Source organism: Pan paniscus, chromosome 14 (assembly GCF_029289425.2).
Source record: "Pan paniscus chromosome 14, NHGRI_mPanPan1-v2.0_pri, whole genome shotgun sequence".
NCBI classification, from domain to species: Eukaryota; Metazoa; Chordata; class Mammalia; order Primates; family Hominidae; genus Pan; species Pan paniscus.
In genome coordinates this window covers 74,510,707-74,531,872 of record NC_073263.2, presented here as the reverse complement: position 1 = coordinate 74,531,872, position 21,166 = coordinate 74,510,707, and the positions used below count along the sequence as shown (strand labels likewise).

General features: G+C 36.4%; 1 protein-coding gene across 3 annotated transcripts in view; it reads right to left on the bottom strand.

Annotated features, from left to right (window-relative positions):
• Positions 1-21,166, bottom strand: part of PIBF1 (progesterone immunomodulatory binding factor 1) — a 236,702-nt gene that overhangs the window by 66,726 nt on the left and 148,810 nt on the right. For all 3 annotated transcript variants that reach the window (XM_003827453.6, XM_057299586.2, XM_057299588.2), the window contains one exon: positions 17,404-17,506. In XM_003827453.6, the coding sequence (XP_003827501.1) occupies positions 17,404-17,506 (103 nt within the window). The remainder of the gene's footprint in view (positions 1-17,403; positions 17,507-21,166) is intronic.

The following is a 21,166-nucleotide window of genomic DNA, read 5'->3' as shown; positions in this document are numbered from 1 at the left end:
ATAGATTAGCAGTCTCAGGTATGTCTTTATTAGCAGCATGAGAATGGCTTAATACAGTAAATCAGTACTGGGTAGTGGGGCACTGATGTGAAGATACTTGAAAATGTGGAAGTGACTTTGGAACTGAGTAACAGGCAGAGATTAGAACAATTTGGAGGGCTCAGAAGAAGATAGGAAAATGTGTGAAAATTTGGAGCCTCCTAGAGACTGGTTGAACTTCCTAGAGCTTTGACCAAAATGCCGATGGTGATATGGACGAAAAGGTCCAGGCTGACTGAAGTAGTTTCAGATGGAGATGAGGAACTTCTTGGGAACTGGAGTAAAGGTCACTCTTGCTATGCAAAGACACTGGTGGCATTTTGCTGCTGCCTTAGAGATCTGTGGAACTTTGAACTTGAGAGAGATGATTTAGGGTATCTGGGGGAAGAAATTTCTTTTTCTTTTTTTTAAATTATACTTTCAGTTTTGGGATACATGTGCAGAATGTGCAGGTTTGTTACACAGGTATACATGTGCCACGGTGGTTTGCTGCACCCATCAACTCGTCTACACTAGGTACTTCTCCTAATGCTATACCTCCCCTAGCTCCCCACCCCGAGACAGGCCCCGGTGTGTGATGTTCCCCTCCCTGTGTCCATCTGTTCTCATTGTTTAACTCCCACTTATGAGTGAGAACACGTGGTGTTTGGTTTTCTGTTCCTGTGTTAGTTTGCTGAGAATGATGGTTTCCAGCTTCATCCATGTTCCTACAAAGGACATGAACTTTTTTACGGCTACATAGTATTCCATGGTGTATGTGCCTCATTTTCTTTATCCAGCTTATCATTGATGAGCATTTGGGTTGGTTCCAAGTCTTTGCTATTGTGAATAGTGCTGCAATAAATATATGTGTACACGTGTTTTTATATTAGAATGATTTATAATCCTTTGGGTATATACCCAATGATGGGATTGCTGGGTCAAATGGTATTTCTGGTTCTAGATCCTTGAGGAATCGCCACACTATCTTCCACAATGGTTGAACTAATTTATACTCTGGGGGAAAAATTTCTAAGAGGCAAAGCATTCAAGAGGAAGTAGAGCATAAAATTTGGAAAATTTGCAGCCTGACAATATGATAGAAAAGAAAACCTCATTTTCTGGGGAGAAATTTGAGCCTCTTGCAGAAATTTGCCTATGTAACAAGGAGCAAAATGTTAATTGCCAAGACAATGGTGAAAATGTCTCCAGGGTATGTCAGACACCTTCACAGCAGCCCCTCCAATCACAGGCCTGGAGCCCTAGGAGAGAAAAATGGTTTCCTGGGGCCAGGCCCAGGGCCCCCCTGCTCTATGCAGCTTCGGGACATGGTGCCCTGCATCCCAGCTGCTTCAGCTCCAGCCATGACTAGAAGGGGCCAATGTACAGCTCGGGCCAATGTACAGCTCAGGCCATTGCTTCAGATGGTGCAAGTCCCAAGCTTTGGCAGCTTCCACGTGGTGTTGGGCCTGCAGGTAGGGGTACAGAAGTTAAGAACTGAGGTTTGGAAACCACTGACTAGATTTCAGAGGATGTATGAAAACTCCTGGATGTTCAGGCAGAAGTTTGCTGCAGGGGCAGAGCCCTCATGGAGAACCTCTGCTAGGGCAGTGCGGAAGGGAAATGTGGGGTTGGAGTACCCACAAAAAGTCCATACTAGGACACTGCCTAGTGGAGCCGTGAGAAGAGGGCCACCGTCTTCCAGACCCCAGAATTGTAGATCTACTAACACCTTGCACTGCCTGCCTGAAAAAGTTGTAGACACTGCCAGCCCATGAAAGCAGCTGGGAGCAGGGCTGAACCATGAAGAGCCACAAGGGCAGAGCTGCCCAAGACCGTGGGAGCCCACCTCTTGCATCAATGTGACCTGGATGTGAGACGTGGAGTCAAAGGAGGTCATTTCGGAGCTTTAAGATTTGACTGTCCTGTTGGATTTTGGACTTAACATGGGGCCTGTAGCCCCTCCATTTTGGCCAGTTTCTCCCACTTGAAATGGGTGTATTTACCCAATGCCTGTACCCCCACTGTATCTAGGAAGTAACTAACTTGCTTTTAATTTTGCAGGCTCATAGGCGGAAGGGACTTGCCTTGTCTCAGATAAGACTTTGGCCTTGGACTTTTGGGTTAATGTTGGAAAGAGTTAAGACTTTGGGGAACTGTTGGAAAGGCATGATTGTGTTTTGAAATATGAGGACATGAGATTTGGGAGGGTCCAGGTGCAGAATGATATGGTTAGGTTTTGTGTCCCCATCCAGATCTCACCCTGAATTGTAGTTCCTAAAATCCCCATGTGTTGTGGGAGGGACCCAGTGGGAAGTAATTAATCATGCGGGCAGTTACCCTCATGCTGTTCTCATGATAGTGAGTGAGTTCTCACAAGGTCTGATGGTTTTTGTAAGGGGCTTTTCCCCCTTTGCTTGGCAGTTCTTGCTGCCACCATGTGAAGAAGGACGTGTTTGCTTCCCCTTTCACCATGACTGTAAGTTTCCTGAGGCCTCCTCAGCCCTGCAGAACTGTGAGTCAATGAAACCTCTTTCCTTCATTGATTACAGTCTCAGGTATGTCTTCATTAGCAGTGTGAGAACGGACTAATACACTTGCCAACCTAATGGAAGCTCACTCAGTTGGAGAGCTTCTTTCAGGCCTCAAGAAGTCTGGACACACTGGCCAACTCAGGGGTTTCATGTTCTGGAAAGTCCAGTTAACCCAAGCAGAACTTATGTGGTTTCATAAAGTGCTATGACTGGCATTAAGTAGGCTCTCAAAATTACTAGCTATTCTTATTTATACATATATATTCGTATAATCATTTTTGTTATATTTACTGAAAATTGATAATAGACTATGATATCATTACTCTTAAATGTTTATATTCATTTTTGTCTTATTATTGCTTAACTTTGACTTTTTGATTCAACAAATTTGTTTTGTCAGTAATTCATATTCTCTAATTTGAATATAACAATTCTGGTTAACTTGAAGCTTTTCTTTGTTTTAAAAAAGTTTTTCAAAAAATGATCATCACTAATCATCAGAAAAATGCATATCAAAACCACAATAAGTTACCATCTCATACCAGTCAGAATAGCTTTTATTAAAAAGTCAAAACTGGTGAGGCTGAGGAGAAAAGGGAATGCTTGTATATTGTTGGTAGGAATGTAAGTTAGTTCAGCCATTGTGGAAAGCAGTTTGGAGATTTCTCAAAGAACTTGAAACACAGCTATCATTCAACCTAGCAATCCCATTACTGGGTATAAACCCAAAGGAACATAAATCATTCTACCAAACACATGCACTCACATGCCCATCACAGCACCATTTACAATAATGAAGACATGGAATCAACCTACGTGCCCATAACAATGGATTGGATAAAGAAATTATCATACATATACACCATGGGATACTATGCAGCAATAAAAAAGAATGAAATTGTGTCCTTTGCAGCAACACAGATGCAGCTGGAGGCCACTACCCTAAGTGATTTAATGCAGAAACAGAAAGCCAAATACTCCATATTTTTACTTATAAGTGGGAACTAAACATTGCATACATATGGACATAAAGATGGGAACAACAGACTCTGGGAACTAGCAATGGGGAAAGGGAGAGGGGGCCAAGGGTTGAAAAACTAACTATTGAGTATGATGCTCACTACCTGGGTGACAGTAGCAATTAAACTCCAAACCTTACCATCACATAATATACCCAGAGAAATACAAAAATCAGCCGGGCACTGTAGCAGGAGCCTGTAATTCCAGCTACTCAGGAGGCTGAGGCAGGAGAATCGCTTGAACCAGGGAGGCAGAGGTTGCAGTGAGCCGAGATTGTGCCACTGCACTCCAGCCTGGGCAAAAGAGTAAGACTCCATCTCAAAAAAACCAACCAACAAAAAACCCAGATAATAAACCTCCCCATGTACCCCTGAATCTAAAATAAAAGTTGAAATTAAAAAACAAGAACATTCACTGTTTATGTTTTGATCATATAAACACTATTCATCAATGAATACTTGTCTTAATTAAAAAAAATAAAACAAAAATGCAGCTTTTCACTTTTCTCCTAAAATGCTTAGTTTGTATGCAATTAAATACACTTCTGCATTTGATAAGAGCAGAAATTATTTAAATTATTATTAAACATTTTGCTATTGTGTTAAAATTGATTTTATTGTTTATTCTGAATACTTCTTTTTCTTCTTTTTTTTTTTTTTAGACAGTCTTGCTCTGTCACCTAGGCTAGAGTCCTGCAGTGGTGCATTCTCAGCTCACTACAACCTCTGCCTCCTGGGTTCAACCGATTCTCATGCCTCAGTCTCCCAAGTAGCTGGGATTACAGGTGCCCACAACCACGCCCAGCTAATTTTTGTATTTTCAGTAGAGACAGGGTTTCACCATGTTGGCCAGGCTGGTCTTCAACTCCTGACCTCAGGTGATCCCCCCCGCCTCAGCCTCCCAAAGTGCTGGGATTACAGGCATTAGCCACCACACCCGGCTTATTCTGAATACTCCTATATAGGCAAAATCATTATTTACTCGAATTCTGGAACTACTATTTCCTTTAAAAATTGCCAGATTTACAAGAAAAATACTTATTTTATTAATACTATGGCCAGCAAGAGAAAAATAAATGAAACTCTAGAACAGAAATAAGATCCTACATTTACCGAGTGATTAACATATGCCAGTTGGTGTGCTAAGTGCTTATCTTAGATTGAACCCTCTCTCATTTTGGAGCAAACATGCAATATAGTATTATTATTTCCACTTACACTTTGGAAAACTGAGGCTTATAAAAAGATAACTTGCCTAAAGTCATATAACCAGTCTGCCTAACTTGAAAGTTCTTGGCTTTTTCCCCTTTTCCCCTAAACAAACAAGATAGAACCCTGGGGCATGTCAACGCTTAAGACATAATCAGAGAAAAAGAAGTCAACAAAGGAGACTGAGGAGTACGAAGGTAACAAAGTGGTGGGAGGAGACAGCAAGTGAAGATTTGGGAAGAGGGGAGATGACAGAAGATGAGGATGAGAAGTAGATTAGAATCAAATTGGCCATCTATGCCATGCTAAAGAATCTGGACATTGTCTTGTAGGCCATGGGCCTTTAAAAATAAGTCATGATTGACAGCACAGAGGACAGTTTTGGATAGGAGACTTTTAAAAAATTATTAATTTTTAAATTGATACATAATTATATGCATAGGGTATATGTGATATTTTGATACATGCATATAATATGTGAAAATCAAATAGGGATATTTAGGACATCAATAACCTTAAACATTTGTCATTTCTTTGTATTAGGAACATTTCAAATCTTCTAGCTATTTTGAAATATACAATAAATTATTGTAAACTACAGTCATCCTATTGTGCAATTAAACACTACAACTTATTCCTTCTGTCTAACTTTATGTTTGCATCCATTAACCACCCTCTCTTCATTCCCCATCTTCACCTTCCCAGGTTCTGGTGACTATTATTCTACTATTATTCTAGTAAGGTAAAGACTTTTGATAGGCTGATGAATTAAAGTTCACTTTCTAAATTAAAAAAAATTCAGGCAATGTAGTATCTCATCTAAGTGTTATTTTTTAAGCCTTGTATTTCTAGTAATGAAATAAATGCCACTGTTCTTTACTAAACGATATTTTTCTTTTTTTGAGACAGAGTCTTGCTCTGTCACCTGGGCTGGAGTGCAGTGACACAATCTTGGCTCACTGCAACCTCTGCCTCCCAGGCTCAAGCAATTCTCTTGCCTCAGCCTCCCAAGTAGCTGGGACTATATGTGCGCACCACCACACCCGGATGATTTTTGTATTTTTAGTAGAGACAGGGTTTCATCATGTTGGTCAGGCAGGTCTCGAACTCCTGGCCTCAAGTTATCTGCCCGCCTTGACCTCCCAAAGTGCTGGGATTACAGGTGTGACCCACTGTGCCCAGCCTACTAAAGGATTTTTAATATCAACAAACAGACAAACATTTTGAAAGGCAAAGGAACCCTATAAATCATACTGTTTTTAATCTCTTCTATGAAAATAGCATACATCTTATAATTGCTGTTGATAAAGCCCATGCATGAAAAAATTGGTCTTGGCTGTTCATATTATTACTTCAATTGAGTTTTGAGTATGGCTAGTCCTTCATAGGCTGAGTACAATTGTCATTTAAATATCTAAAAAGATCACAAGGGATTCGGCATTGAAACAGAAGAAAAACACAGAAACAGAGTTGTGCAATATAGGATAAAAATCACTGCCTAAAGTCTAAAAGAAAGTATGTCTAAAATGAGAAAAATTAAAGTAATAACAAAGCATTGTATCACAGTTTAATCAGCAGCATCCTCCACTCTTCCTCACAGTGGTACACAAAATAGTGGGTTTTTTTTTTTTTTTACATCATTGAAGTCTTAGAAATATGGTTGACCTTGAAATTTAATCAGATCTAGACTGTTTAGGGCCACATGGTAGGTATGTGAGTCTCCTCCTTTATAATGTTGAGGTGGGGTCCTGTGAGTTGTATGTGCCACAGACTCTTTCCAAGAGACTGAGCTCACTGGGGATGCTGGAAGAACACTCCTAGCAGTTGTTAGAGGCAGAAGAATGGGTCAGGCAACTCAAAGGGCAGAGATAAATGTTTTATTACTTCAAGTACTTACTTTATACCAATAAAGCTCATTTCATATTGCTAATCCATGACTAGTGGTATTTGTGTCCCCTTTGCATGACATATTTTCAGACTTTTTTTCATTTTCTGTATGTTTAAACAGAAACACAATCCCATCCTCTCTGTATATGCTGGGTACATGCACACACACAAATATATTAAAACCCAAACAGAGAAACAGAAATTATTCTGCAATTTGTTTTTTGAAAAATCATCAATACAGTATAAATTTCTTTCAAAGTTAATACATATAGGTCTACTTTATTTTACCTATGCACCTTGACGCCTCTTTCAAATCTAGCAATGCCTTCTAGGTACAAAATTCCAGGTAGCTAAACCTTGCCATGTGGTTACTGATGACTGTGCATGTCCCACTTTCTAGACAAGCTTCCTGAAATTAAGTTAGTTGTAAAAGATAAATCTCTGCGTGCTTACAGTAGAAAATAAGGCCTTTGTGAATAAGGTTGGTTATGTTAGAAGTGAAAAACCATGTCTATTTTGTCATCAGTTGTTGAATATAGTGGGAAATTGATAAATATTTACTGAATAACTAGAAGGAGAGCATATATCAAGGTTTAAGGCAGCTAAGAAAGACCAATTCTTAGCTGCCTTACTGTTGGCAGTAATGTGGCACACTTTATGATTCTGGATTTTCTACTGTTTAACAAACTCCACACTGACACTTGACTCTTAACTAAACTTGGCAGTTTCTTGAGAATTAGTGGGTATACACAAATACACAAAAAAGAATAACTTGTTTTCTCTGTTATACTGGACCAACTAATAAAACAACGGTCGAAAGACATTGGACATCATGCAATGAAGGAGATCCCTGACACACAGGAAACAAACAAGGTAAACTCTATGACTGCCTTAGTTTATTGACTAGAGACAGCTTTCAAGCTGTGGTGCTGGGAAGGAGAATTAAGGCAGAGCCTGTCAAATTCCCTGAGTTAAGGAGCTGTTGATAGAAGTAATAACCAAGGTGGTTACAGTTCATATGGGAGACTACTGAAGAAAAGGGAGCTGCAAAGAGACAGAACTCTGACTATTTACAGATAGTGCCCCTTAAGTATTTACCTGGCACAGAATAGTGCATATGTATAAAGACAGGAGACAGAACTACAGACAAGATTGGTAGGAGCAATCTCTGAAGTGAACATGGGCAAGGCATAGTGCTTATTTCCATCAGCCAAAGTAGAAAACCTTACAATTTACAGGACATGGAATACTGAAAGAGTTTTGTTGTAGTAATGGGGGAGAAATTGGCCTTACGATAAACCCTTCTCGGCCTAAAAAAGCTTAAAAGCAAGATTTGGAAGAATCAAACTGTTTCCAAGAAACCTAACTATGTCCCAGAACAAAGCTAACAAAAACATATAGGAATACAAAATATATAGCATCAAGGTAAAATTTACAAGGTCTGGCATCCAGTAAATAATTACTATGTATGCAAAGAAGCTGAACAATGTAATATATAATGAGAAAATTCAAATTTATTGAAGGCAGCCATGAAATGACAAAATAATAGAATTAGTAGGCAAGAATATAAAAAAGTTATTGAAATAATATTTCACATATTCCAGAAAATAAAGTTTGAGAATGTTAAGGAGAGACCTAAAAGACACAAAGAAGATCCAATTTGAACTTCTAGAAATGAAAACTACAATATCTGAGATAAAAACTGGATTGAACTGAAAGCAGATTATACAGTGGTGAAAAAAAGATTAGTGAACTGGAAGACATAGTAAAAGAAGCTATTCAAAAGAAAAGCAGAAAAAAGACTGAAAAAAACTGAAGAGAACATCATTTGTTCTGTTGTAGAATAACTTTAAGCAACCTAATATATATCTCATTGAAGTCCTCAAAGGAAGGTGAGAGGATTGAAGTATTTAAAAATTTAAGAAATTTATAAATTTGATAAACTCATATATGTAAGATGTTCAACAAAACCCAAGCATAGGAAACATGAAGAAAACTCCAGAAAGCCAAATGATAATCAAATTGCTTACAGCCAGTGACTAAAAATCTCTTAAAAGCAGCTAAAGAAATACACATTACCTAGAGAGGAACAAAGATAAGGATGACAGCAATATCTTGGCAGAAACGATGCAAACTAGAAGGGAGTGAAGCAATATCTTTCAACTACTGAAAAAGAGAGAGAGGGAGAGAAAAGTCAACCTCAAATTCCTTACCCAGGGAAAATATCTTTCTAAAAAACAAAGATGAACCCAGCAAATCCATTCCCAGGTATACACTTAAAAGAAATGAAAACAGGTACTCATACATTTGCTTGTATTTGCGTGTTCATAGCAGCACTTTTTACAATAGTCAGAAGGTGGAAATAACCTAAATGTTCATCAAAGGATAAATGAATAAACAAATTAAGGTAAATATACACAACAGAATATTATTCAGCCATAAAAAGGGATAAAGTACTGGATACATGCTACAATATGGATGAACATCAAAAACAGTATGCTCAGTGAAAGAAACCAGACACAAAAGGTCACATATTGTATGATTCCATTTATATGAAACATATCCAGATGAAGTAAATCCACAGAAATAAAGTGATTTGGCAGTTGTCAGAGGGTGGGGGCAAAGAGGAGTGGGTATTAAGTGCTTAATGGGTACAAGGTTTTATTCTGGGGTGATGAACATGTTTTAGGACTAGATAAGAGATAGTGATTGTACAACACTGTGAATGAATATTAAACGGTTTACTTTAAAATGGTTAATCTTATGTCATGTGAATTTCACCTCAATAAAAAACCCACAAAACCAAAGGTGAAGCACAAGACACCTAAGATAAAGTGGATTTTATCAAAATTAAAGACTTTTGTGCCTTGAAGGACACTAACAAGTGGAGGAAAGACAACCCACACAGAATGGGAGAAAATATTCACAAATCATATATTGGATAAAGGTCTAGTGTCCAGAATATATAAAGAACTCTTACAACTCAACAACAGAAAGACAACCCAATTCAAAAGTGGGCAAATGACTTGAATAGACATCTTTCTAAAGAAGATATATAAATGGCCAATAAGAACCCAAAATGATAGTTAACATTATTAACCTAATTAGAGAAATGCAAAGCAAAATCATTAGAAGATACTACTTTGTAATCGCCAGGATGGCTAGAGTTAAAAAAATGAAAAATAAGCATTGGTGAGGATGTGGAAAAATTGGAACCCCTGAAATGGCTGGTGGGAATGTAAAATGGCATAGTCACTATGAAAAACAGTTTTGCAGTTTCTTGAAAAGTGAATCATAGAATTACCATTTCATCTTGAATTCCACTTAACGAGAATTGAAAACAGGTGTTCAAACAAAAAATTTGAACATGAAATGTTCACAGCAGCACTATTCAAAACAGACAAAAATCCATTAACTGATGGATAAACAAAATGTAGTTAATCTGCAAAATGGAATATTATTCAGTCATAAAAAGGAACTGAGCACTGATAGATGGCAAAATATGAACCCTGAAAACATTATGCTAAGTGAAAGGAGCCAGACACAAAAGGCCAAATATTGCATGATTTCATTTATATAACATATCCAGAACAGGCAAATCCATAGAGAGAGAGAGAGCACATTATTGCTTGTGGGGGACTGAGGTGGAGGCGGGAATGGGGAGTCACTGCTTAATGGGTACAGGGTTTCCTTCCCAGGTGATGGAAATGCTCTTTTACTAGATAGTGGTGCTGTGTATGAAACACCGTACACATACCATGAGCTACTAAATCGTATACTTCAAAATGGTTAAAATGGTAAATTTTGTTATCTGAATTTTACCACAACAAAAAAAGTAAACCCTTAAATGGCTACTTTCAGTTAATTTGGCCTTATTCCATATCTGTGAGAATTGCATTTTAACCTAGACTTTTGTCAAAAAGTCAGAAATGTAAAAACAAAAAAACTAAAAATAGGCAAAATAGCAACTTTTTGCTATATACAGAAACAGAATTCATCACCATAGACCTGCTCTATAAAAATTGTTAAAGGAAGTGCATCAACCAGAAGGAATAGATAACAGTTTGAAATTTAGGCCTACAAAAAGGAATAAAGAGCACAAGGTATGGTAACTATTTAAATTTAACATATTTCCCTCATATTATTATATCTCTTTATAAGATTATCACTGTTTATTTCATTTCATTTATTTTTTTTTGAGATGGAGTTTCACTCTTTCGCCCAGGCTGGAGTGAAGTGGCGCGATCTTGGCTCACTGCAACCTCGAACCCCTAGGTTCAAGCTATTCTCCTGCCTCAGCCTCCCGAGTAGCTGGGATTACAGGTGCCTGCTACCACACTAAATTTTGTATTTTTAGTTGAGACAGGGTTTTGCCATGTTGGCCAGGCTGGTTTCAAACTACTGACCTCAGGTGATCCACCTGTCTCAGCCTCTCAAAGTGCTAGGATTACAGGCATGAGCCACTGTGCCCAGCCTGATTATCACTGTTTAAGTAATAATAGCAGTAATGTAGTATGGGAGTTTATATGTGTATAAATAAAATGTACGACAACAAGAACACAAAGGCTGGGGGAACAAATAGAAGAATACTGTTGTAAGGTTCTTATACCATATGTTTTACTAAATATCACTTGGAGCTACATGGTGATAAGTTAAAGATACATATACACTATAATCTAAATCAACCACTGAAATAACAAAGTTATAGCCAATAAGCAACAATAAGATAAAATGAAATGAAAAAGAATTCAATTAATCCAAAAGAAGACAAGAAAAAAAAAGTGAATAAAAAGTAGATGGGCCAAACAGAAAACATTAGCAAGATGAAAATCTTGAACATAACCATATCAATAAATATACTAGATGTTAAGTGTTCTAAAAAAATCTCCAATTGAAAATCATATTTTGTCAGACGGGTTAAAAGAAGAAGGCTGGAAAAACATACACTTTGCTAATGCTAATGTTTTAGTAGTTTTCACTGTAAAAGTTTGACAATAAAAGATATCAAACAGTTGACAGTTTTTAGTTATACAGTGAAAACTAAAAAATAATAGTATTAAGATAAATTAAAGAAGACCTAAATAAGGGTAAAGATACAGTATGTTCATGGGTCAGAATATTCAATATTAAGATGTCAATTTTCTCTGCTTCATCTATATATTCAACTTACGTAATGTCAACCAAAATCACAGCTAGTTTTTGAAAAAAAAATTAACAAACTGATGATAGAATTCATATAGAAATGCAAAAAAACACCCAGCTAAACAACTTTGAAAATGAACAGCATTGGAGGACCAATACTATCTGATTTCCAGATATTATAAAGCTACAGCAATCGAGATAGTGTGGTATTGACATAAAGACAGATAACTGGAACAGAGAGTGGAGAACAGTCTCACACATAAATGATTGTTTCTCAACAAATGATGCTACAACAGTTGTGTTTCAATTATGCAAACATATCAATTTCAATCTATATCTTCCACTCAGTATAAAAATTAAACTAAAAATGAATCACAGACCTAAAACTATGAAACATCTAGAATTAAAAATAGACAAAACCCCTTATGACCCTAGGTTAGGCAAAGATATTTAAAATACAATACCAAAGCACAATCCATAAAAGAACAAAGTGATGAACTGTACTTGATAAAAGCATCTCTTCAAAAGACATTGTTGGCTGGGTGGGATGGCTCACACCTGTAATCCCAGCACTTTGGGAAGCCAAGGTGGGAAGATCACTTGAGCCCAGGAGTTCGAGACAACCTGAGCAACATAGTGAGACCTCATCTCTACAAAAAAATAAAAAAAATTAGCCAGGTGTGGTTGCAGGTAACTGCAGTCCTAGTATTTGGGAGGCTAAGGCTCCCAATAGTTTGAGGCTCTTGAGTCCAAGAGTTCGAGGCTGCAATGAGCTATGATTACACCACTGCACTCCAACCTGGGCAACAGAGTGAGACTCTGTCTCTAAAAATAAATAATAAATAAATAAATAAATAAAAAGACATCATTAAGAGGTGAAAAGATAAGCCACAGGGTGGGAAAAAATATTTGTAAATCATATATCTGATAAATGACTTGTATTTAGGATATATAAATAATACTCAAAACTCAAGAATAAGAGGACAAACAACCTGATAAAACAGACAAAAAATGTGAGGAGACACTTCTCCTAAGAAGATAAACAGAGGGCAAAGAAACTCAAATGAGAAGATCCTCAAAATCATTCGTCATTAGAGAAATGCAAATTAAAACCACACTAATATGCCACTACACACCCATTATAGTGGATAAAAAAACTAACCATATCAAGGCAAGGATGTAGAAAAATTGGAACTTTCATACATTATTGGTGGAAATGTAAAATGGTACAAACATCTGGGAAACAGTTTAGCAGTTTCTTAAGATGTCAAATAGACACCTACGATATGATCCGGCCAGTCTACTCCTAGATATTTACCCAAGAGAAATGAAAGCATACGTCCATACAAAGACTTGTATGTGAATGTTCATCTGAGCTTTATTCAGAAAACTGGAAATGACTCCAATGTCCATCAACAAGTGAATGGATAAACAAACTGTGGTACTTCCACACAACGAAATGTTACTCAGTAATGAAAAAAATGAACTACAAATAAATCTTGAAATAATTACGCAGAGTGAAAGGAGACATTAAAAAAAGCATATACATACTATATGATTCCTCTTATATAAAAGTCTAGGAAATACAAGCTAGGCTTGCTCACGCCTGTAATCCCAGCACTTTGAGAGGCTGAGACAGGTGGATCATGAGGTCAGGAGTTCGAGACCAGCCTGGCCAACATAGTGAAACCCCGCCTCTACTAAAAATACAAAAATTAGCCGGGAATGGTGGCACATGCCTGTAGTCCCAGCTACTTGGGAGGCTGAGGCAGGAGAATTGCTTGAACCCAGGAGGGAGAGGTTGTGGTGAGCCAAGATTGCACAACTGCATTCCAGCCTGGGCAACAGAGTGAGGCTCTGTCTCAATAAACAAACAAACAAACAGACAGACTAACTAACTAACCAACCTACAGTAACTGAAAGTAAATCAGTAATTGCTTAGGGACTGAGATGGGGAAGGTTGGGGGGCAAGAATTCCAAAGGGGCATATGGAAACTTTTGGGGAGATATATGTGTTTATTACCTTCATTTTGGTGATAGTTTCATAGGTATATTCATGTGCGAAATGTCAAACTGCACTATACCTTAAATATGTGCAATTTACTGTATATCAATTATACTTCAATAAAGCTGCTAAAAAGGGGAGTATTTGTTTTTATTTTGGGTATTACTTAGCATTGTCATTTTGTCAGTTCACTTATGTACAATCTCAGACATAATCTGAATAGTGTTTAACTCAATGGTAATTCTAACATTAGTTATCAGTATTTCATCTGTGTATTATCAAAAAGGCCAAACTGATTTAAATATTTAACCTGATCCAAAGAATAGAGATCCTGAACCAGCCTAGCCAACATGGTGAAACCTTATCTCTACTAAAAATACAAAAAATTAACCCAGCGTGGTGGCGTGCACCTGTAATACCAGCTACTCAGGAGGCTGATGCAGGAGAATCACTTGAAACTGGGAGGCAGAGTTGCAGTGAGCCAAGAATGCACCACTGCACTCTAGCCTGGGCGAGAGAGCGAGACTCTGTCTCAAAAATAAATAAATAATAAAATAAAATAAAGAATAAAGATCCTGAGATAATTTCCATCTGTATTATTTCACCATCTATTATGAATAGTCTATTGTTATAACAGCAATCTAATACTAATCATTCATCTAGTTTATATAATTATTTTCAGTGTAAGCAATATAATTTTGTAAAGCAGAAAAAAGTAAAGTCCATGGAATACTTTAAATATTTTATTTTCAATCTTAAGGGAAAAGTTATATACTGAAGTTGGCATAGATCCTTTAATATAGGGTTACTGATTCTTTCTCCAAATGTCTTATGAAATTTTTTCAAACATACACAAAAGTCCAGAACTCACTACTAAACCTATATGTAAACGTCATCCAACTTCAAACATTATTAACATTTTGTGATTCTTGTTTTATTTGTTAAGCCCTTCCTCCTTTCCTCATGAAATATTTTAAAGCAAATTCCAGGCACCATACCATTTCACATCATAAATATTTCAGCATTTAGGTCTTTTTCTCAATATAAGCCATAGCTTATTTAAAAATGGTTTCATACAAAGTTAATTATACTTAATTATAGGAGCATTTAACACTTAATTTCTTACATTTTCTCCCAAAAATTTATAGACGTGTGTTCACATTTAGAAATTCTTTCTTTTTATTTTTGAGACTAGAGTTTCCCTCTGTTGCCCAGGCTGGAGTACGATGGCACGATCTCAGCTCACTGCAACCTCCGCCTCCTAGGCTCAAGTGATTCTCGTGCCTCAGTTTCCCAGGTAGCTGGGATTACAGGCATGTGCCATCATGCCCAGCTAATTTTTGTATTTTTAGTAGAGACAGGGTTCCACCATGTTGGCCAGGCTGGTCTTGAACTCTTGACCTCAAGTGATCCGCCTGCCTTGGCTTCCCAAAGTGCTGGGATTACAGGCATGAGCCAGTGCACCCGGCTTCTTTATTTTTAGAGATGGTGGATCTTGCTTTGTAGCCAAGGCTCAAACTCCTCAGCTCATGTGACTCTCCTGCCTTGGCCTCCGAAAGTGCTGGGATAATAGGCATGAGCCACTGCATCCAGCCCACATTTAGAAATTCTTATTTCAATTAACTGAAATGCTCAGGAAGGCATGTATTTTAATATTTTACTTTTAAAAAATATTTTTGAAAATTACTGTGAAATTAAAGGCAACATGAGGGATCTACAATATATTAGCAAACAGAGGTTTGTTTGTTTATTTATTTATTTATCTTTTCTGCTTCCACCTAGTAGTGTGCTGGACTTGGCTTGCAGTAGCTTGTAGGAGTTCTCTATTATTTCATACAAAGACTTGTACATGAATGTTCATATGAGCTTTATTCCAAAAACTGGAAATGACTCCAATGTCCATCAACAAGTAAATGGATAAACAAACTGGTACATCCACACAAAGAAATTACTCAGCAATGAAAAGAATGAAGTACAAATGAATCCTGAAAATTTTTAGGAATTTTGTGGGCTGGCTATCAAACACAACTAGCATTAAAAACTAAACTAAATTATTTAAATTTATAGTAAAATACATTTTATTAAAAACAAAGGTAAAAACAATCAAATTTGTCAATTTAAAATTATTTTACTATTATCTGTGCTCTTGAGTTTACCTATGTCTGTTGTATCTGTATGGTGCAAACATTAAGTACTGGTATGCTGCTGACAATCTTTACTCCATCTTCAGTAACCTTAGGTTGGTAGTTTGAAGTCAGCCATGGTGGGAATATTTATAAAAGAGATACAAGCCAATGTTACAAATCAAGCTCTCCCTCATATCCCTCTTGGAAAGCTGGCTGTTAACATTTACCAACACACCACTGTGTCAACCCCAAGCATTAACTATGTGTCAGGCACTGCAATAAAATGAAGTATTTCTGGTCTTTCAAAATTTGAGGATAAAGATCCTCCTAATGTTATAGTATGAAAAGACACTGTAAAGAATATAAACAGATCCTTAAGAAAACAAATAATAAACAACATATATTAATGTTATTTAATGTATGACTTGAAAAAAACCTTTGTTATAAGAGAAATAGTTTTTAAAACTTTTAAAATATTAACTTCTTGGCTGGGTGCAGTGGCACATCTCTAATCCCAGTACTTTCAGAGGCCCTAGGCAGGTGGATCGCTTGAGCCCAGAAGTTCTAGACTAGCCTGGGCAACATGGTGAAACCCTGTCTCTACCAAAAAAATACAAAAATTAGCCAGGCACAGTAGTGCGTAGCTACAGTTCCAGCTACTCGGGAGGCTGAGGAGGGAGGAGTCCTTGACCCTGGGAGGCAGAGGTTGCAATGAACTGTGATCATGCCACTGCACTCCAGTCTGGGCGATAAAGCCAGACCCTGTCTCAGAAAAAAAAAAAAAAGAAAGAAAGAAAGAAAGAAAGAAAAAAAAACGGAAAAACTTCTTATGTTGACACTCAGGAATATTAAATAAATAAATAAAAGGAACATTAGCAAAGTAGTACCTCCGGTTTAAATTGTTTTATGACTCGCATTTCAAAAGTACAGAAAAATAAAATTAGATCTTGACATCAGAAGATGATTAAAAATGCTATGTAAAATGCATACATATATATATATATACATAGTTTAAATGACATAAGGCTAAGAAAAAGAAGCAATATGAGCCTGATTTTCTAAGTGTAAACAAAGTTAAATTTAACAGAGGAGTGATTTCTCATTAAACACAGAGGTAAAAACCAAATCTATCTTAAAAATGATTTATTAGTAAAAAACTTAAAATGTCACCAAAGTTTGCCAAACCTGTTTTACCAGTTGATATTCTCAGAAATCAAAGCTTTGTCTGTCTAGTCTGCATTTATACTTAGTCTGGGCATTTAATCTCCCTTTTGTTCTCAGTTTTGCCATACGCTGTAAGTTGTTTTTTATGGCCTTAACATTCAGTTAGTTTCATAAATTGTGAAATCATTTTGTACTAGCAAACAGCTTATTTTAAAACTGCTTAGAAAAATAAAAGTTACAAACAATTAAAATGAATACTGTGATTCTTCATATGGGTTTCTTTTGTTTAAGTTATTTACCTCTTGTGAAAGCTGTGTTACTTGGTCCTTTCGATGTTCCAGATCTTTTAAAATCAGCGAGTTTTGTTTTTCTAATTGAAGCACTCTTCTTGCCAAGTGAACACTAGGCAAATGAAATAAGAAAATTAATGCTTAAAAGTGAAATACTGCCCAAAATATTCAAAATGTGTTTGTGTACTTGAAAATAGACATCATTTCCTAATTATACTTAAATATTAACAGAAAAAATATAGAGTCAAATAATATTTTCAGGCACCAGTAGTGGAAGACCAATACCCCACAACTCAGAATTATGAGAGTAACAACATTAAAACATAACCGTGATATACTGATTACTGCAGTAACGGTTTTTAGCCCTTGCTATAAAAGTGGAGAGGTAACATTATAACACTTGCTTGAAAAGACCACAATACAGCAATTTACAGCTTGTCTCCACTTTTATAAATATTTTCCAATTACAAATCAGAAAATTAGTTGAAATATTACAAACAATAATTAGCTTATCACTTTGAGAAGTATCAGAGTTTACTTTAAACAACATAATGCATGTTATAATATAAAACAAAAATGAGGTTTTTAATTGAAAGTGGAGATGAAAAAGATATATGAAACTTAGAGAATGTCTATAGTAAAGGCTAAGCTTCTGTACTAAAAAAAAAATCACTCCCTCTGATGCTCTGCATTACCATAACTTATTGCACTGACCTTTAGTATTTAAAATTACATATGAAACATCTCAATTCTACTTTTAAGAAACAATTTTAAGAATAAAATCTATTCCTTCTAACTATGGTGGGAGGAAGTGGTATATTTCTTTAAAGAACTGCTAATAATTTTGAGAAGACATATTGCTCCAAAGACCCTCTCTGCATTTCCAGTAACTTAACATTTTCATATTTATCATATTTTCATATTTTATACTAGTTAACCTATTAATCTGTGAATTGCAGAATCCATGGAATCCTAGATGGAATGTTTTATAATGACAAAAAGTAAGGTAACTGTGCTTTAAATAAAATCATAGGGCAGAAAAAATTCTATTGTATTTTAATATTTCCCAATATCAGATAAAGAAATGCAGACAACATTCTAAAAAATAATGTTAAGGCCAGGCGCGGTGGCTCATGCCTGTAACCCCAGCACTCTGGGAGGCTGAGGCAGGAGGATCACTTGAGGCCAGGAATTCAAGACCAGTATGGGCAACAGGGTGAGACCCTGCCTCTGCAAAAAATACAAAAATTAGCTGGGCATGATTGTGCATGCCTGTGGTTCCAGCTACTTGGGAGGCTGAGATGGGGGGATCACTTGAGCCCAGGAGTTCGAGGTTACAGTGAGCTAGGATTGTGCCACTGCAATCCAGCCTGGGGTGACACAGTGAGACCCTGTCTCTAAAAATAATAATAATAATAAATAGTGTTAAATATCATTCTATACATCTATTTCTAAGAACTCATACCAAATAAAAAAGATGAGTTCTGGCGAAAGTTTATAAAGTGATTTGAGTTGCTTGTTTAGATCTAAAATTCTTTCCTTTCAACTGGCATTAGAGATGGAAAAAGCATACAGTCCTCATTTTTTGACAACCACTTTTTTTTTAAACTTTACTGACATACAATTTTACTGATATGCAACTTAAATATCATAAAGTCCACCAATTTAAAGTGTACAATTCAATGATTTTTAGTATATTTAGAGTTGTGCCACTATCACTATAATCTAATTTTAGAGTATTTTCATTATCTCAAGAAGAATTTCTGTGTCCATTACCAGTCACTCTCCATCCTCCCCACATTCCAACTTCCTCCTTTGCTCCTCAAATTCAACCTTAGGGAACCATTAATCTTTCTCTCTTTATAAATTTTTAAGGAGTTTACAGTTTATGACTATATTGTTCTTCATTTCCCAATAAAAATATACTAAGTTCTCTCTAATTTGACCCTAAAATAACAAGATTTCTACAAATAAAATAAGCCTTAATGTGAATTTTGTATTTAAAATCCGTTGATTCCATTATACGTTTGCAAGCATCAGTTTATCATTAGCTCTATTTTTATTAGGTTAATTTAAAAATCTTGGAGCTATCTTTATTCACATTTTTATTCTTGCTTTCTTACTCTTCATACATGTTAGGTGTTAACTTTTTTTTTATCTTTTTGTGTCCCACAGAACTTCACACTAGGGTCACTTAAACATGGTAATTTTTCAATAAATATGTTGAAGGTGTAGAACAAGTATGTGTATACTCAGTATAGAACAATAAACACAATCAAATGCAATTACACAGAACTAGAGTTACAAATGAATGAAATGGAAGACAAAGACATGCAAGAAAATGAGATGCAGAGGTCACATATTACCAACAATCTGAACAAGATAATGACTTGAAGACATCAAGTTTAATAATATTAAATTGTTCATTTGGTTTGAGTGCTTTTATTTTGTTTGGGAATTCTATAATGTTCTTATACAGATAGGGTGATACCGCTTACCAATAAAAATATCATAAGTCATAAAACACTGACTCAAGAAATTCTTGCTGGGTGAGGTGGCTCACGCCTATAATCCCAGCACTTTGGGAGACTGAGGCGGGCAGATCACCTGAGGTCAGGAGTTCAAGACCAGCCTGGCCAACATGGTGAAACCCTGTCTCTACTAAAAATATAAAAATTAGCTGGGCGTGGTGGCAGGCGCCTGTAATCCCAGCAACTGAGGAGGCTGAGGCAGGAGAATCGCTTGAACCTGGGAGGCGGAGGTTGCAATGAGCTGAGATGGTGCCATCACACTCCAGCCTGGGGGACAAGAGCAAGACTTCATCTCAAAAAAAAGAAATTCTTGGTATGCTAGTGCTTAAGCCTTAACACCAGGACTACTTTCTTCAAAAAGGAATTTCCCTGATTTTGACTGGGAGATTCCAAGTAAGGAAAATCAACTCTAAATAGAAGGAAAGTATCTATGGTATCTTCAAATTGCTTACAAATATACTCTACAGTGCTCTGATTACTAGTTTATAGTACAATTTTACTGAGAAAAACTTTCTGAGAATTGATGGTGACGGGAAGGACCGTGAGTTAGTATGACTGTTGATGTCATTTATGACGCATAATGATAATAATGTAGAAGACAACATGGTACAATTGGTCTCCAGTATATATGGGGTTCACATTTTAAAAACTCACCTCTAAGTCAGTTGTAAGAATAGTAAAACACATTTCCTCATATATATATATATATATATACACATATATATACATATATTAGAAATGGTATTAAAGTTCTCAGTTGCCCTAAAAGACCCATTTAGCCCACTAATGTAGTACAAACACACACACACAGAAAAGAACAGAAGATAATATAAAATCTTTCATTAAAAGATTATACTCAGATTTACTAAGATTGTATTATTAAGGATATAAGAGATTATATTAAGATTTAATGAAAAGAAATATAAAGATATATTTAAGCAAAAGAACACAGCAGAAACAAGAAATATAACTGTTTTTCATCATTATAATACTTACAGTAAAACAAAAACAGTAAAGAAAAATTAGGCCAAGGCAGGCAGATCACTTGAGGCCAGGAGTTTGAGACCAGCCTGGCCAACATGGCAAAACCCCACCTCTACTAAAAACACGAAAATTATCTGGGTGTGGTGGCACACATCTTTTTTTTATTTTAATTTTTATTTTTGAGTTGGAGTCTTGCTCTGTCACCAGGCTGGAGTGCAGTGACGCGATCTCGGCTCACTGCAAGTTCTGCCTCCCGG